This window comes from Eucalyptus grandis, chromosome 8, assembly GCF_016545825.1.
Source record: "Eucalyptus grandis isolate ANBG69807.140 chromosome 8, ASM1654582v1, whole genome shotgun sequence".
NCBI lineage: Eukaryota > Viridiplantae > Streptophyta > Magnoliopsida > Myrtales > Myrtaceae > Eucalyptus > Eucalyptus grandis.
In genome coordinates, this window is record NC_052619.1 from 33,148,160 (window position 1) to 33,163,134 (window position 14,975).

At 40.4% G+C, this 14,975-nt stretch overlaps 1 protein-coding gene across 3 annotated transcripts; it reads right to left on the reverse strand.

Annotated features, from left to right (window-relative positions):
• Positions 1–216: 216 nt before the first annotated feature.
• Positions 217–4,714, reverse strand: LOC104416973 (E3 ubiquitin-protein ligase RGLG5). Of its 3 annotated transcripts, none has more exons than XM_039301150.1 (12): positions 4,123–4,714; positions 3,672–4,012; positions 2,900–2,984; positions 2,678–2,818; positions 2,476–2,589; positions 2,279–2,376; positions 1,950–2,029; positions 1,727–1,832; positions 1,487–1,614; positions 1,149–1,365; positions 900–956; positions 217–785 (listed from the first exon to the last, which is right to left on the reverse strand). In XM_039301150.1, exons 2-12 carry the CDS (start codon positions 3,933–3,935, stop codon positions 705–707), a joined length of 1,371 nt encoding a protein of 456 aa, XP_039157084.1. In that variant the 5' UTR covers positions 3,936–4,012; positions 4,123–4,714; the 3' UTR covers positions 217–704. The 3 variants fall into 3 exon arrangements, with proteins under 3 accessions (XP_039157084.1, XP_039157083.1, XP_018717647.2); XM_039301149.1 differs by having other exon boundaries at positions 4,117–4,714; XM_018862102.2 differs by having other exon boundaries at positions 4,346–4,713.
• Between the last annotated feature and the right edge of the window lie 10,261 nt (positions 4,715–14,975).

The following is a 14,975-nucleotide window of genomic DNA, read 5'->3' on the forward strand; positions in this document are numbered from 1 at the left end:
GCTCTCGAAGCCAGGACTGATGGTCGATCGGGCTTGAGGAAAGATGGGACGTGTTATTCAAGGCATTGCTAATGAAAATCGCATGAATGATGGCTTGCTAGCAGCATCCGGACGAATTGTGGGTAAGCTGTTTGGTGGCCAAACCTGGTATGAATCGAAGACTGTCGGAAGCAGTTCAAACCAAAAAGGGAGACTGTCCCACTCCGGCACATATGCCATCTGATCCCTCCTTCCCACCCGAATTGCAGAAGTAGCAATTGCAACAAACTAGGCTTTATATGGAAAAACATCATAAGTACATGAGGCGAGGCATTAGATCTCTCTAGACAGAACAGAGCTAAGAGAAACAGAGTTTAGTATTTGGAAATGGACCTGAGAATGCGCCAAACAGGGGATGAAAAAAATGAAAGAATGATGGACCAGCATCTTCATATTTACATCTGCCTCACACGACTAATTCCCCTACGCAGGCGTTCTCAATCGCCCAAGCATTAACTTGAAGATAATCAAAAACCTAACAGCCCTTTGACGAACCTAGGTAAATAAACTGACGGTTCAAAATTTCTTCCCCCTACTGAGAAATAATCCCCTACTGAGAAATAATCAGCAGTCCCTTTCTTAATGAGGATGGGCCTGCCTTCCCTTAGGGGCACGTACTTGGACTAGAAAGTCTTGGTGACGTTGGTGAAGCTACCAAGCGCGCGTCAATAGAGCTTTATCCTGGTGTGAATAGAACTCCGGCAAATGGGGCACAGTTCAAGGCCGTCACCGCACTCACAACACGTCTGCACGATCAAGGAAATGACGGTGATCATGTAAACTACTAACCATGCCCAACCGATGCCCGATAGGGCCGAGATGGAATCACAAGGGAATCAAAAGGGGTTCCACTAAACTACCTGATGACCGCAGCCGAAAGCCATGTCCTTTGGATTAGTAAAACAAATTGGACAAGCCTGCAAAAGAAGGAGAGAAGGAACGACCATCATTTCATTTAGAGTTGACAAGTGAAAGCAAAGCGAAGCATTATCTACTTATGTTCCATTGCCAGTTATTTGCTAGAGATGACTACATGTTCTGATTTACCAAAAGCATTCCAGATTATCTTTGATATAAACGAATTCAAATAAGGGGAAAAGCTTGCTTACATGATTTTCGTTCCGATAGCTGGAAGTAGGCGCACTCGGGGTCTGGGTATAGCCACCATAAGTAGTGTCGGCACCTGGGGTCTGAATATAGCTGCCGTATGTAGTGTCTGGCTGAAAACTGCTTGAGCGGTAGTACGTCTTCGAGCTGCTCACCGGATGTGTAACATAAGCAGGTGGAGGAACAGGTATTCTCTCTGGAGCGTCCAGCATTTGGCACCTGTCGTGCCAAAGCCCAAAAAGGAAAGGGTAAATAAAAGCTTGCACAGCAAAAAGAAGGACATCACATACAAAGATATAAATAGAAGTGAAACACATGGACCACAAAAAAAAAAGTGTACCCTAGTAAGCCCAGCTCAAGAGTTGCCTTGTACTGAGAAGGTATCTCCATCAAGGCCGCTAAGGCAAACTCCGTCTGCTTTCTCCGTGGATCCACATTCTTCGACATGATCTCGGTGAAGTTGACAAACTAGCAATACATCAAGAAGTTTTTTTTCCCGTGATAAGTATGAGTTGAATGTGCGGCAATAGCTTGAACAGCGCAGATATAAAAAGCCACTTCACGATCAATGTCTCTCTACCTGGAAGTTATCGAAGGCACGGGAAGGAATGTTGTCATCGAATTCCCTCATCATATCCCATGGGCCATCTCCAACCCCGACTAGAATTATAGATAAAGGGAGCTCACTGCAAAGGATCAGCAAGCACATGCACATTACGTTCCAGGAGAGAGTCAATAAGAAGAGCGGATCAACGTATCTGAAATCAAGGACAAGCTTAAGAGCTAGGACTTCTTCTGTTTACCTTGCTCTAACTATTGCATCAACAGTCATTTGCTCTTGTGGACTGAGATGCCCATTCTGCGTGTCGACACTTCTTGTCACCTGGACAACCATGCATAAACATTAGCCAAACGCAAGCAAGAAATCTTTAGGAATCTTAAGCGATAGCTTGGTTGAAAAGCCTAAGCGGTATGCTGTCACTTGAATTCACATGATATATTTCTTAATAAACAGACAATAAAAGGATCGATAGCCATATAAGATAACCAAGCCAATCCTTCCTTCTGTCTAACATGATGTGGCTCAATTTGATCGAACCACAAAAAGCAGACGTTTGTGTGAAGCCCTTACCTGTCCATCAGCGATTATCAGCAAGACATGATATTGCCCGCCGCTTTGCTGGACAATTGTCATGGCCATCTCGATGACGGGTGCGAAAGATGTGGGTCCTATAGCAAAAACAGAAATAGAAAGCCATGAGCAAACTGGAGATCAATTGACCAATATATAAACGCATATCTGTTCTGTCATGGTAAACCAAAGAGCACCTGCAAGCTTAAGCTGGGGAACAACTTCTCTATACCGTGCCAGAACCTCTTCGAATCCATTGCAGAATCTATCATCTGGATAGAAACTGAATACGTCTTGATCGTGCGTCGACGCTGCAAGCATGGCAAGCTAAGTACATGCCAAAACATATTCAAGTACACACAGGAAAAACTAAGCACAAGCCCCGAAAAAAAAAAATACCATCTCCAAATCCATAGCAGGGGATCAAGTTGTCCTCATCGAAAGCAGATAGTGTCTGTCCAATGATCGATATCGCCTGTTCATAGGGGTTTCTACCACCTCCAATATGGTGCAAGCTCCGCCGGTGGAACGACCTGGCACCTGACGTTCGAAAGAAGGGTGTTAGCCCACCAGACTCGAAACTGATTAAAAATTTCAATTGGACTAAGCGGGAAAAAAGACCTGTCCATTCATTGCTCTTCGTGAAATCAATACCGACGATCAGATTAGAGGACTCAAGGCCAGCTTCAGAAAGGGCAGCAGTAACCTGTGATTGAACCATGATCAAATTAACATCACAACATCAGAGACTTGTAAAGCAAGGCATAGCTTGCACACGGAGTAATAAAGATTAACCAGCAGTTCAAATATCGGGCCTGAATGCTGCCACATGGATAATCCGCGAATATGAACTCCCGAATCCTCTCCACACAAAATATTAGCAAAAACATTGATGGCTGCAGTATAGTTAGCAAGAAACCTCTCATCCCATCCCGAGTTTGCAATCTCAAGTTCCTGGCAGAATACGGAAGCGACCCACTAGCCCTGTAACTTAAGGGCCTCCCTAGCAAAAAGATCTCGGAAAATATGACCTCTCTCGAAGATTTCTCTGCTATGGCCCTTTTCGTTGCTAATCAAAGTTCTTAGTTTCGTAAACTGCAAGCGTCATGCTTCCTAACACCAATTTCATCGTGAATTATATGCAGATTTTTTATTATTGACGATAGTTACGACCGAAAATAAACTGAATTTCAATGGCCGGTGTAGAAGCACCAAACAGAACATTCACCCCCAAAAAAAAAAAAAAAAAAAAAACTTTAACGCTTCACTCGACAATACAACGAGCACAGAAAACTTGTGCGCAGACCTCCACGAAAACAGAGCCCCAAAAGACGCACAAAACACAGTTCAAACGAGAGAGAGGGAGAGAATGCGGTGTGATTTAGACTCTAACCTCGTCCAAGGAGCGATAATTATCGGCGATCCTCGAATACTTCCGGTCCAGCCTCTTCTTCATCGGCTGCGGAGTCTGCGAACCATAGCCACCACCGTACGAAGGCGCTGGAGACGGCGCATAACGATGCTGAGGCGTGTAACACGGGCTCGGCTGAGCGTACGGCGGCGGCGCCTGGGAATGCCCGTACTGGCAGCACCGGGAGCTCGCCGACCCCCCGTAGTCACCGTAGTCCCTCCTCGACTTCGACCCTTTGCTTCCCATCTCTACTTTTGTCCTTGCTCAAAACTTGACCACAGCGACAGCTCTATATATCGCCGCTTCTGATGTACTTGAGGAATCTGGGGAGCAAGAAAGTTGTAATTTTGAATACGGAAGACGAAGATTCAAAAGGCTCCACTACCCAGAAACTTTAAGGGGAAAAAACAGATAGAGAGAGACACACACACACACAGCTCTATATATCACTGATTCTGAATCCAATCGAACAAGAAACGTCCAAGAAACTGCCTGAGGAATCTGGGGATCAAGGAAGTTCTAATTTTGAATACAGAATACGAAGATTCAACAGGGTAAACTACCCAGAAACTTTTAAGGGACGAAACGGGGAGGACGATAATTTCGACGAAAACGCGTATCAAGTTGGAGCTATCGAATGTGAAAGGATAATTGACCTAGCAAAGGCGCAACCCAAAAAAAACTGCGGCCTCGGGGAGGACCGAGACCGGTTCAAGAATTGATGACGAGGACGACTGGCATCGACTCCGCGAGATCGTGGACGAAGACGAAGAAGAGTAAACGGAAACCGGCCGCTCTGTTCGAGTTCCCGAAAAGGGAAGACTTGGCGAATGTCAGGAGGGCAGAGAGAGAGAGACAGGGACAGGGACAGGGACAGAGAGGGACAGAGGGACACGCTAGTGGGGGAAAATTCAAGATCCGGCAGATTCAAGAAAAGGATGGAAGAAGCAGAGAGAGCTCCGCACGTAACATGTTATAGCTAAGGCTAAGGAAGCGTTTTGCCCTACAGCGTCTCCAAAGTCAACTCCTACTCCCGAGTCTTCGCCCGTAATGCAACCCGACCTCGATAAAAATAAGGATTTTTCCTTATCGAATGAGTGGCGATTTGAATTGCAAAGAGGAGCTTAGACGATGATGAGGAGGATCATCATCACGGCCAGAGTCGCTGAAATCCACAGCGCTCTCTCTCTCTCTCTCTGGAATTAATGCTAGGTTTGTTTATTGGGTTTTCCCCAGCCCTCGAACGATAATGAACCTTAAAACCAGGGGCCAATAATCATTATCTTCTTCGTTTAATAATCCATCCCCCAAAAAATTATTTTATATTATAGGATTTGAACGAAATACGAAGACAGCTTATCTATACCTATCCAGAAGCATGCCACTAAATAATTTAAAAGGATTAAAGTAACTACACCGTCTATTCATGTGTATCTCAAGCATTCTCAAATTGAGTAAGGAGAATCTAAATTCATCTTCTAAGTTGTTAAATCACAATTTTCAATTCCGTTGTCGAATTTCATCGGATTGTCTACGAACGCATTCCGTATCATCTAGTGGTATACTATTTTTTCATGACTCTAGATAACCACTGAAGAAGATGATCATTCGGTCATGGGTATTTACTTATGAATTATATAAGACGCTTCCTATTTGATGTGAGATTTTCATTGATATGGATAGTTGCCTTATGGGAATTATATTCTATATAAATCAATAGTGATAAAAGTAGTTTATACAATAAATACCACGAGCAGGATTTTTAGATTTAGCTTGATTGAATGTATGCTTTAAGAAAAAAAAAGCAAATTTCTTTTTCTATGTAACCTTCGTAAATAGTAACTTTCACATAGCCATATGTTTAAAAAATATTTAATGTTCATGCGAGTGCGTGATTAGAACTTTTTCAAACTCATATATAGTTTCGAGAACTTTGACAATAAGATTGTGCAACTGCTGTGGTTGGACAAATGACATATTCTTTGGAGCCGAATACATTCTTTTGATCATAGATCTATTGCTTGGCACTGAAAAAAAAAATTCTTGTCAAATAATGAAATAAAAGAGAAGAAGAAGACGCGTCTAGTACTATAGCAATGATAAGCCTAGTTGACGCGTCCTTTCAGAGAGACGGCTCGGTTGAGGAAAGATTCAACCGGGATCTTGAATCATATTTTGACAATAAAAGCAATATAATTTACATTTTTTGGTGAAAAATAGGTAATTTAGAAAATAATTCCTTAAATATAATCACTCGAGATAATTAATCAATAAACTATGTTTTCATTATTGAAAAATAATTTATGTTTATTCATTTTCATAGATTATGAAAATATTTCCTTTTCATTCTTTTTTTATGTAAATGATATAATGAATCATTTTTAGGAAAGTATTTTCTAAATTAATTATTTTTCACGAAAAAAACAAATGCCAAGTTAGATATATATATTTCCATTAATGTTGTCGAGGAAGATGTTGTCGAAGGAAAGAAAAAAGAGCAATGTTGTCGAGGAAGATTATGCAATACACCAAAACAAGAATCTAAGGAAAGAAAAAAGAGCAATGTTGTCAAGGAAGATGATTTCCGTGTAAAAGGGGACAAATCAGGCAGTCATTTACTGAAGAGATCAGAGACTTTTTGAGTCTCCCATGTGATTGTTCCCTGCTCAATAGAAGTTTCGAAATTTAGATGTAACGTTTGAAAAAGGAAAAACCGAGTCTTTGATATATAGAAGATAGGCCGTGGTCCCCAAGAAAATAAGCTGGTGAAAGTCTTTTCAATTAAAAATTAGATAAAATAGAATAATAATCTAAGAGGGTGAGATTCCAAAAGTGATCTCTCCCTTGATGGTAGTTGTAGGTAATATGCACAGCCTACGTAACCTTTTTGACCCCTATTTTCAAACGTAACCCCTACAATTTTTAGGCCTAATTTCGTAAAAAGACCTTTAAAAATTTAATTTTAATTTTACTCCGGATTTTTTCTCTAAAATATTGCAAACTTGTATCTAATCCCAAATATGTCTAAGCATCCAAAAATTATCATCAATTTCTTCAAAGTTATCAACATAAAAACTGTAACTATTAGACATGAATGTAAGGTTTAGATGAAGATGCGCCTAATTTTGACAATTTTGGTAAAATTAATAACGATTTTTGGATATCTAAACATGTTCTTGATTAGAATAAAAGTTGAGGTTCTTTTTAGATTTGAAGAAAGTTTCGGATAAAATTTTAGAGTCGAATTTAAAGATAGGGTTCTTTTAGGGTATTCTACACTAAGGGCGCGTTTGGTTGTGTTTTCTGTTTAAAAATTGTTCCGAACAGAAATAGAAAAAGTGTTTCTGTTCCGAGGAACAATTTTGAACAAAATACGCGTTTGGTAAACTTGTTCCGGGAATAAAAAATAAACAGAAACATGTTTGGTAAATTTGGATAATTTTTTTATTTCTTTTATTTTTTATATTTTTTCTTATTTTTCCTTTTTTTTCTTTTTTTCTTTTTCATTTTTTTCTTCTTTTGGCCGGTCGCCGGCCAAGGCCTTGGCCGGCGACCGGCCGGCGAGGGCCGAGCTCGCCCGGCGGCGGGCGGCGCGGCCTCGCCGGCCACCGCCCGGCGAGGCCGAGGCTCGCCGGGCCACCGCCGGCCCGAGGCCGAGGCTCGCGGCCACCGCCCGGCCCGAGGCCGAGGCTCGCCGGCCGTTGGGCGAGCTCGGCCTCGCCGGCCCGGGCGAGCTCGAGGCCGGATCCGGGCGAGATCGAGCTCGCCCGGCCGGCGCAAGGTCGGCCTCGCCTTGATCCGGCGAGGCCGAGCTCGCCCGGCGGCGGGCGAGGCCCGGCCTCGCCGGATCGGGGCGAGCTCGAGCTCGCCCGGGCGGCGCGAGGTCGGCCTCGCCATGGCCGGGCGAGCTCGAGCTCGCCAGATCCGGCGAGGCCGACCTCGCCCGCGGCGGCGAGCCTCGGCCTCGCCGAGCCACCGCACGTCGCCCGGCGGTGGCTCGGCGAGGCCGAGGCTCGCCGGCCGCCGGGCGAGGTCGGCCTCGCTGGATCCGGGCGAGCTCGAGCTCGCCCAGCCACAGCGAGGCCGACCCTCGCCCGGCCTACGGCGAGCGTCGGCCTCGCCGGGGGCCGCGAGCCTCGCCGTGGCCGGGCGAGGCCGCCCGGCCCTCGTCGGCCGGTCGCCGGCCATGGCCGAGGCCGCGACCGGCCAAAAGAAAGAAGAACAAGAAAATAAGAGAAAAAAGAAAAAGAAAAAAAAAAAGTATTTCTCATTTGTGTTAGAAACGAGAAACACAAAATTGGTGTTTCTCGTTTCTTTTTTTTTGTTCCAGGAACAAAAGAACAAAAAGGAACGAAACGCACAAACGCGTTTTCTTGCCTTTTTGTTCTCGAGGAACAAAAAAGAAATTTCTCATTTCTGGGAACAGAAATAGGGTGCAACCATGCGGGCCCTAAAAGGCTTTTTCTCTTCAATCACTAAACACCGACAAAAAAGTCAGAAGTCAGGGGTTATCTCGTCTCCGTCAGACGAAAAGTTGCGTCCCTTTGACAACATTAATGCTCAGTCGTGCCAGCCGGGTTGCCTTGTTTCTGGGTACGACAAACATAGTGGTTGGCGCGTGGAATTTGAAGGTGTGAATGCAGCTTTTTTATATTTGTCCTCGGGAGCGAGTGCGAGGATGTAACGTGTGTAACACATGCAAAGATTTAAGGATTTTTGGTTAGGTGTGGAAGGGATTCCTATCTCCATCGTCCTTGTCACATCATGCATGACTGACTATTCATCTAGACAGATGACCGGACAATGGTTAATGAATAAATAATTAGAGGAAAAGAGAGATTTGATCATGTATGTCAATTGACCTGGGGCTCGACCTTGCCCCTCAAGCATGGCCAAAGAAATAGGTCTTCCTTTAGGCATGATATTTGGTGAATATTTGTGCATGGAATATTGCAAATTCGGTCGTGAATCTGTTACAAAGAGTGAATCTGTTACAAAGACTTAAATTTAGTTTGAAACCTTTTTGGTGGATCGAAGTAGCCTTAGATATTTTAGTGAAAATGCAATTTTTACAAAGAGTCAACTATTTCGTGTGAGCCAAAGGAAAGAAAGAAAAGAAAGGTAAGCGGAAAAAAAGGTTTGGTGGTAGTCCACTAACATTATCGCCAATTCACCCAAACATGTAGAATGGTTTGCTCACTAGGAAGATTCAATTACAACTCAAAGATTTAGAATTAAATTGATTTAATTAAAAGGTTTATGAGTGAATTTAAATCTATAAAATAAGTTTAGGGTTAAGAATGCATCCTCGATTTGTTTGGTATGTTTGGTCTAGAAATCTTAGATGGCTTATCTAAAAAGAGTTTAGGTACTCCCAACCTATATCAACCCACTTTACATAAACCGTCAAATTATATGACATCGTGATAATGAGTCATCAAATATAACATGAGTCTAGCTAGTTTATGATTGAATTATTTTGTTATTGTCGAAGTATTGTATGTTCACTCGATACCATAATAAAATGGGGTTCTGCACATTTAATGCATTTAGATTTCATGAGAGGAGCCTTCCTTTTCGAATGAAAATTTAACAGTTTCGTAATTTAACAGACTTTTGCACATTTAATGCATTTAATTTTCATGATAGTAGCCTCTTTTGTCGAATTATAATTCAAGAATTTTGTAATTTAAGATAGGTTGATTTGTTTACATAATTCTTGTAGAAAAAGATAATTTAAACTCAGAAGAAAATTTTTCAAAATATAAATTTAAATAAAAATAACTAATTATAATTTTTATATGTAGTACACTTGATTGCAGCAGGAGGGAATATTCAAAATTTTGAAACGTGTCGTGATTCATAATATATATATATATATATATAGTAAATTTAACTTAGGTATAATACCAATTATTATTTTTATACAAGTTGAACGTGTGAGAATATAAATTCGTAATTAAACAATATCTTGAAAAACATTTTATTTTTATGAAGAATATGAAATATGAGTAATCGCATTAATTATATATGTATAAACTTGATCATCCTCATTAAATAGGTTAGTTAATTGTGAATTCTAAAGTCTATCATAGTATTATCTAGTTCTTTACAAGGATCCAAATCTATTCAAATCTAATCTAATCAAATCTGATATTATGTATATGAACTTGACTCCTTTTCAATTAATTACGTGTTCTAAAATCTATTTGTGCTACCATTTGTTTCTCTTACAAATATCCAAAATGTAATATGTTATAATTATAAAGTACACTCCCAACATTAAATTATCCGTTTCCAAAATAGCTTGCTCTGAATTCCGAGGGGACCCGTGCCGGCTCAAGAAACAAGGAATGGAAATAATATTAAATGTGCTACAAAGTACAGAAATTGTCTTTTTTTTTTCGACAAAAAAAAAACATCCAAAAAGCTCTTACTGCATGAAAATTCATTAGACATCAGATGAAGTGCGAAGTTCCTGAGGAGGGTCTGATATTCTATTATTTATTCCATACATGTTCAAACATCAAATGAATGTCCCTGCGCACTCCGCTTTTGACTTTTGCACATCTTCAATCATCATCATGGTGACGTGTCGATAGACTCGATACATTCTAAAGGGTTTTGAATAAAATCCCCAATACCATTTAATTTACCATCTTAAATACGTTTGGTAGATTTAAATAATCATTTATAACATCTATAAAAATAAATAAATGAAAAATATATTATTGTCCCTAAAAAAAAAAAAAATTAGATATAAACCGTTATTGGTAATGATAACATTTTTATTGACAAATTATTTTAAATGATTTTTAGAGAAATAATTTTCAAGTCATTTATTTTTTGCAAAACAAACAAAATAAAGAAAAAATGATGCTAACTGTGCAACTTAGTAATTGATTGGACATTTAACTAGAAAAAAATATCAATTTTTTTCATGCTACACGTAAGGTAAAGTTTAAAAAGAAAAAAAGAACTAAAAGCCATTTGAAACCAATTTTTTTATGCTGGACACGGGTTGGTTTGCCAAACTTTCCACAAGCTCTCAATGGACTCCAAAGTGACGTATTAAATAAATCCACGTTCACACTTGCGATTTCATGTGCTGACCACTCTCCTATCTTTCCCAGAAACAAACAACAAACTGGCATAAATAAATGTTTATGTGAGCAACTTTTCCTCTGGGGGGACGGTGAAAACATCAGGGTTGGACCTTTTGTTTATTGAATGAATTATACTCTTATCACGCCAATGGCTCTAGGTTCCTCGAGTGTTGAAAGGTTGCTTGGTTTTCTTTGACAATAAAAGGAGTAAAAAAGGTGTTTTTAGAGAGAGAGAGAGAGAGAGAGAGAGAGAGAGAAAGAGTGCTAATTTAAGAGTTGTTAATCTTCATAATTTATTGAGGGATATGAAAGAGTGCTTCTATCTCCAATTCACTGTTTTCTATATATATATATATGAGGAAGACAAAGATATTATCTCCATCCTGATTTTTGCTAAACTCTTGATGATGCATAAGCTGAGCAAAGGAGTGGGGGGTTCTTGCTCTGTGTTCAATTTGGAGAGATTAGGTTTGTTTCAGGGAAAATCCATATGGTTTCTTAATGACAAAACATTCTAAATGTACTAACATATGCAGTTGAGTGTGTAGAAGATGTCACCTCTACATACGAAGTCTCATATGTGATTGTTGTTAGAAAGGGGACGTCTAGAGTGTTGAACGACCTTTGCTCTATAAGAGGTGAACAAGCTATTGGACATGAGTTTTATTGATGATTGGATGGACCTTACAAAAGGTGGATAAGTTTTAGAACAAGGAATATGTCGAGACTGGAAGGACCTTGTGGATGTTAAACTAGAATATATGTAATTGTTAACAAGGTCGGGATAGACTAATAGAAGGGGAATGAACTGGAGGACATGAAGACACCAATAAGCTTGGATGGACCTTGTGGATGACGAACAATCTGGAGCACTTGTACTCATCAAAGAGTTTGGATGGACTGAACAATCAACAAAATACAAGGTCATCAACATGCTTAGAGGTACCTAAATGTAGAGGGAGAACAAGCTCGGGTGTGTACAAGCTTAAATGGACCTAACTGCATATGGTGTTCTCACTACTACAAGCCTCTACGATTTTGGAGGGAAGACCCACACTCTTTATGAATTTGATTTGAATTCAAATGGGTGTTTTATAGCTAGTCTTTGGCATTGGAATCACAAAAAGCAAATTGGAGAAGATCATAACAGTTTACCAGATCATACAAGCAACAGAGGATGATACACCAATGCATAGTCATTTGAGACTGCATGGCTAATTCAACCCAAGCGAAGTAGTAGAGTTGGGGGGAAACGAAAAAAAAAATAGTCTATACTCTAGGCATTCATCTTCCAATTGTTCTTGTAAGCAATATGTAAATCATATTGTATTTCTTCGTAGAATTCTAAGTGTTTGCAATCAAAAGAGAGTGTCGAGTGTAATAAATAGCAGAGTTATGAGTAGAAAGAAGTATCATCAAACACTGTAACATCTCGAAAATTATTTAATCAATTCTAGCTTTGATTTGAGATGTTGAAGCTAGGAGAGTGGAATAGGCTCAATGAATAAGATAATTACTGTTAATATGCTTCATATTTCTTCTATCCCTTAAGATATTTTATGTTCTGTTGATAACTAACTTTGTAGACGCATGATTGTTTCACAAAACCAGTGCCGCTCCACGTGCTATCCAACACTTTATGTGCAAAAGATTCAAGTTCCACATTCAAGTGAAGCTCATAATACAATTTATTTTTATGCTCTTTTTTTTCATAATACTAGCCATACTGTCAATATATCTCCTATATTTTAGTGACAATAGTGCATGGTCATCTTTTACCTTTGGTAGGAATTAATAAAATTGGATGGACCTTTGGTTCGACCCTTGGCACCCCCGAGGACCCCTGAACAGTTTTCTCACGGATGCGTACATCTATCGTTCGGGACTTTCCAGGCAGGCTACCGTTGTGGACCTTTTCTTTCTTCCGGACCAAGCCACTAAGGCCATCCTGGAGTCGTGAACGCATACTCTTCCGGTACTCTCGCATTACCCGAACCATTTTTATTGTCTGGAGCACCCCTCTAGGTCCTTTTTGATTGCCTCTGCTTGGGAAGCAATTAGACCGAAGAGAAGCATCATCCCATGGTTCTCCTTCGTCTGGAACACTACGCACTCCCCTAGGTACCGATTTCACCTATGGCTCATCACCAGAAATCAGTTACCCACTCAAGTTTTTTAACTATCCTATGGTAGGATTGCAGATGGGTCTTGTGCTTTTTGCAATTTAAGACTTGATTCTATTGATCATCTATTTTTTGGATGCAATATTACTATTGGCCTGGCTTTGTCTTGGGCTACGAAATGCAACCTCCCTTGGCAAAATAGATCATGGATGGAAAACCTGCTTTGGGCCATCAAATTTCTTTCCAGCAATGAATTCTCTTAGTGCATTGCTCGGTTTGCATTTGGAGCCCTTACAAGGAATAACATTCTCTTCCAGAGCCAGGTCATGTTTGTGCATGCTTTGAAAAAACACCTACTCAAAGTCGTCAAGTACTAGGCTACAACTTTCAGCAATGCTGCGTACACGCCAAGGAATAGGAGGATTCAATGTAGTTGGGGACTTGATCCCTCTATATTCTCTTCCTAGGTGTTTGGTTTTCTCTGTACTGTTTGCTCGAGGGTTGCCGTTGTTTTGGCTTCCCCTCTTTTTCCTTTTACTCTCGGCACCCTTCCACTCGTATTGACATTGTTGTTTCTATGAGTGAAAGTTTTGTTGGTGCCGAGACTTAATTGCTGTAGAGCTCTTTTGGTTAAAAGTCAATACATACCTTACCTTACCAAAAAAAAAAAAATAAATAAATAAATAAAATTGTTAGTTATTAAAAATCAAGAAGCAGAAGAAGAAGAAGAAGAAGAAGCAGGCGTTAAGATAAACCATTTGTCATTTCTTCTGTTAATGTTGGCTGAGGACAGAAACTTGGGCCTTGAGTGATTTTAGGGCTTACTACCCAGTGCAACGAGAAACGATCCTCCACAGGCATCATGCATATAACTTGTCACACGTGCCAATAGAACGCAAGTTTGAAGCAAATTGCTAAACAATGTGCGATTAAATGTGTCAGTCAAATAGCACTTTTAGGCAATACGAGAAAAGACTGCCTCAGTGGCAATACGAGAAAAGACTGCCTTAGTAATGGACCCTGATTCGATCTGAAATACGTGATGATGGATGGGTTAGGGAAAGGAATTAAGCCTGGGATCAAGGCCTAAATTGATGCCGGTTGAGGTTCAGCCTTTAACTCTATGGTTATGGGTTCTTCACAAAAAGAAGCACCAACTTTCGTATGGGGGCCTATAGTTACCTTAATCTGTATGTGATGCATGAAAAGGGACTAACTTTCACAGAGGAAATATCTCGACTCAACTTTTCATCTAGGATGCAATTTCCACTCAAATTTTCAAGGGTCTCGTGAGAAGGCACGAACTTTTATGCGAGAGACAACTTTGGCCAGCATTGGAATTTCTATCAAAAGGTGCAGACGTGGCATATGAGGCGATGAAGGGATATTGACATGGCGAGTTGAGTGCCACTGTGCCATGTTAGTCGAGTGGCTTCAATAAAGAATTAAAAGGATGTTGTCTTTCGCATGTTATAGAAAACAACATAGTTTTCAACTAAATTGAGGATAACTTGGAGTCGTATGAAAAGATATTATTCTCACAAAACAAGATAAAATGATGTTGTTTTGAGCCAATTAATGGAATTTCAAATGGAAGGGAGGGAGGTAGCGCACAAATTAGGGTTTAGGGTTAGTGTTCTTCACAAAATAAGATTGTAGGTGGGAAATTGGGGTACATTTGATGAATGTGCACTTGTGAAAAATACCAAGCCCCAACTCGAGTATCTCATTCTCTTTCTCAATCAATCTATTTTTAAGCCCAAACATTCGACTCAGAAAATACAGCGTTTCAATTTACTATGGAAGCAATATTTGATGACATGGCATTCGTCATTCGCTAAGTCATTGTTCCTTTTCCATTAAAGAAGTGGCTAAAATGGTCTCTCGGGTAATGGTACAATTTATGTACTCATGAAAGTTTGAGCCACATTTGCCCCAAAGGTGAAAATTAGGATATTCTATGACAGTTGAAGGTTTGAACCAAATTTGTCCATCAAGTGCAAGCCGGTGCCTTTTTTTTTAGAAAACTCCCTCTAGTTAGTAGCCAATGATCGCCT

Excerpts from the sequence above, each read along its gene's own strand:
- LOC104416973 (XM_039301150.1), bottom strand. The coding sequence starts at position 3,935 with ATGGGAAGCAAAGGGTCGAAGTCGAGGAGGGACTACGGTGACTACGGG. Across the intron at positions 2,819-2,899 it reads GAAGAGCAATGAATGGACAG|GTGCCAGGTCGTTCCACCGG; the intron begins GTCTTTTTTCCC and ends TTCGAACGTCAG. Across the intron at positions 2,377-2,475 it reads TCCCCAGCTTAAGCTTGCAG|GACCCACATCTTTCGCACCC; the intron begins GTGCTCTTTGGT and ends TTTTTGCTATAG.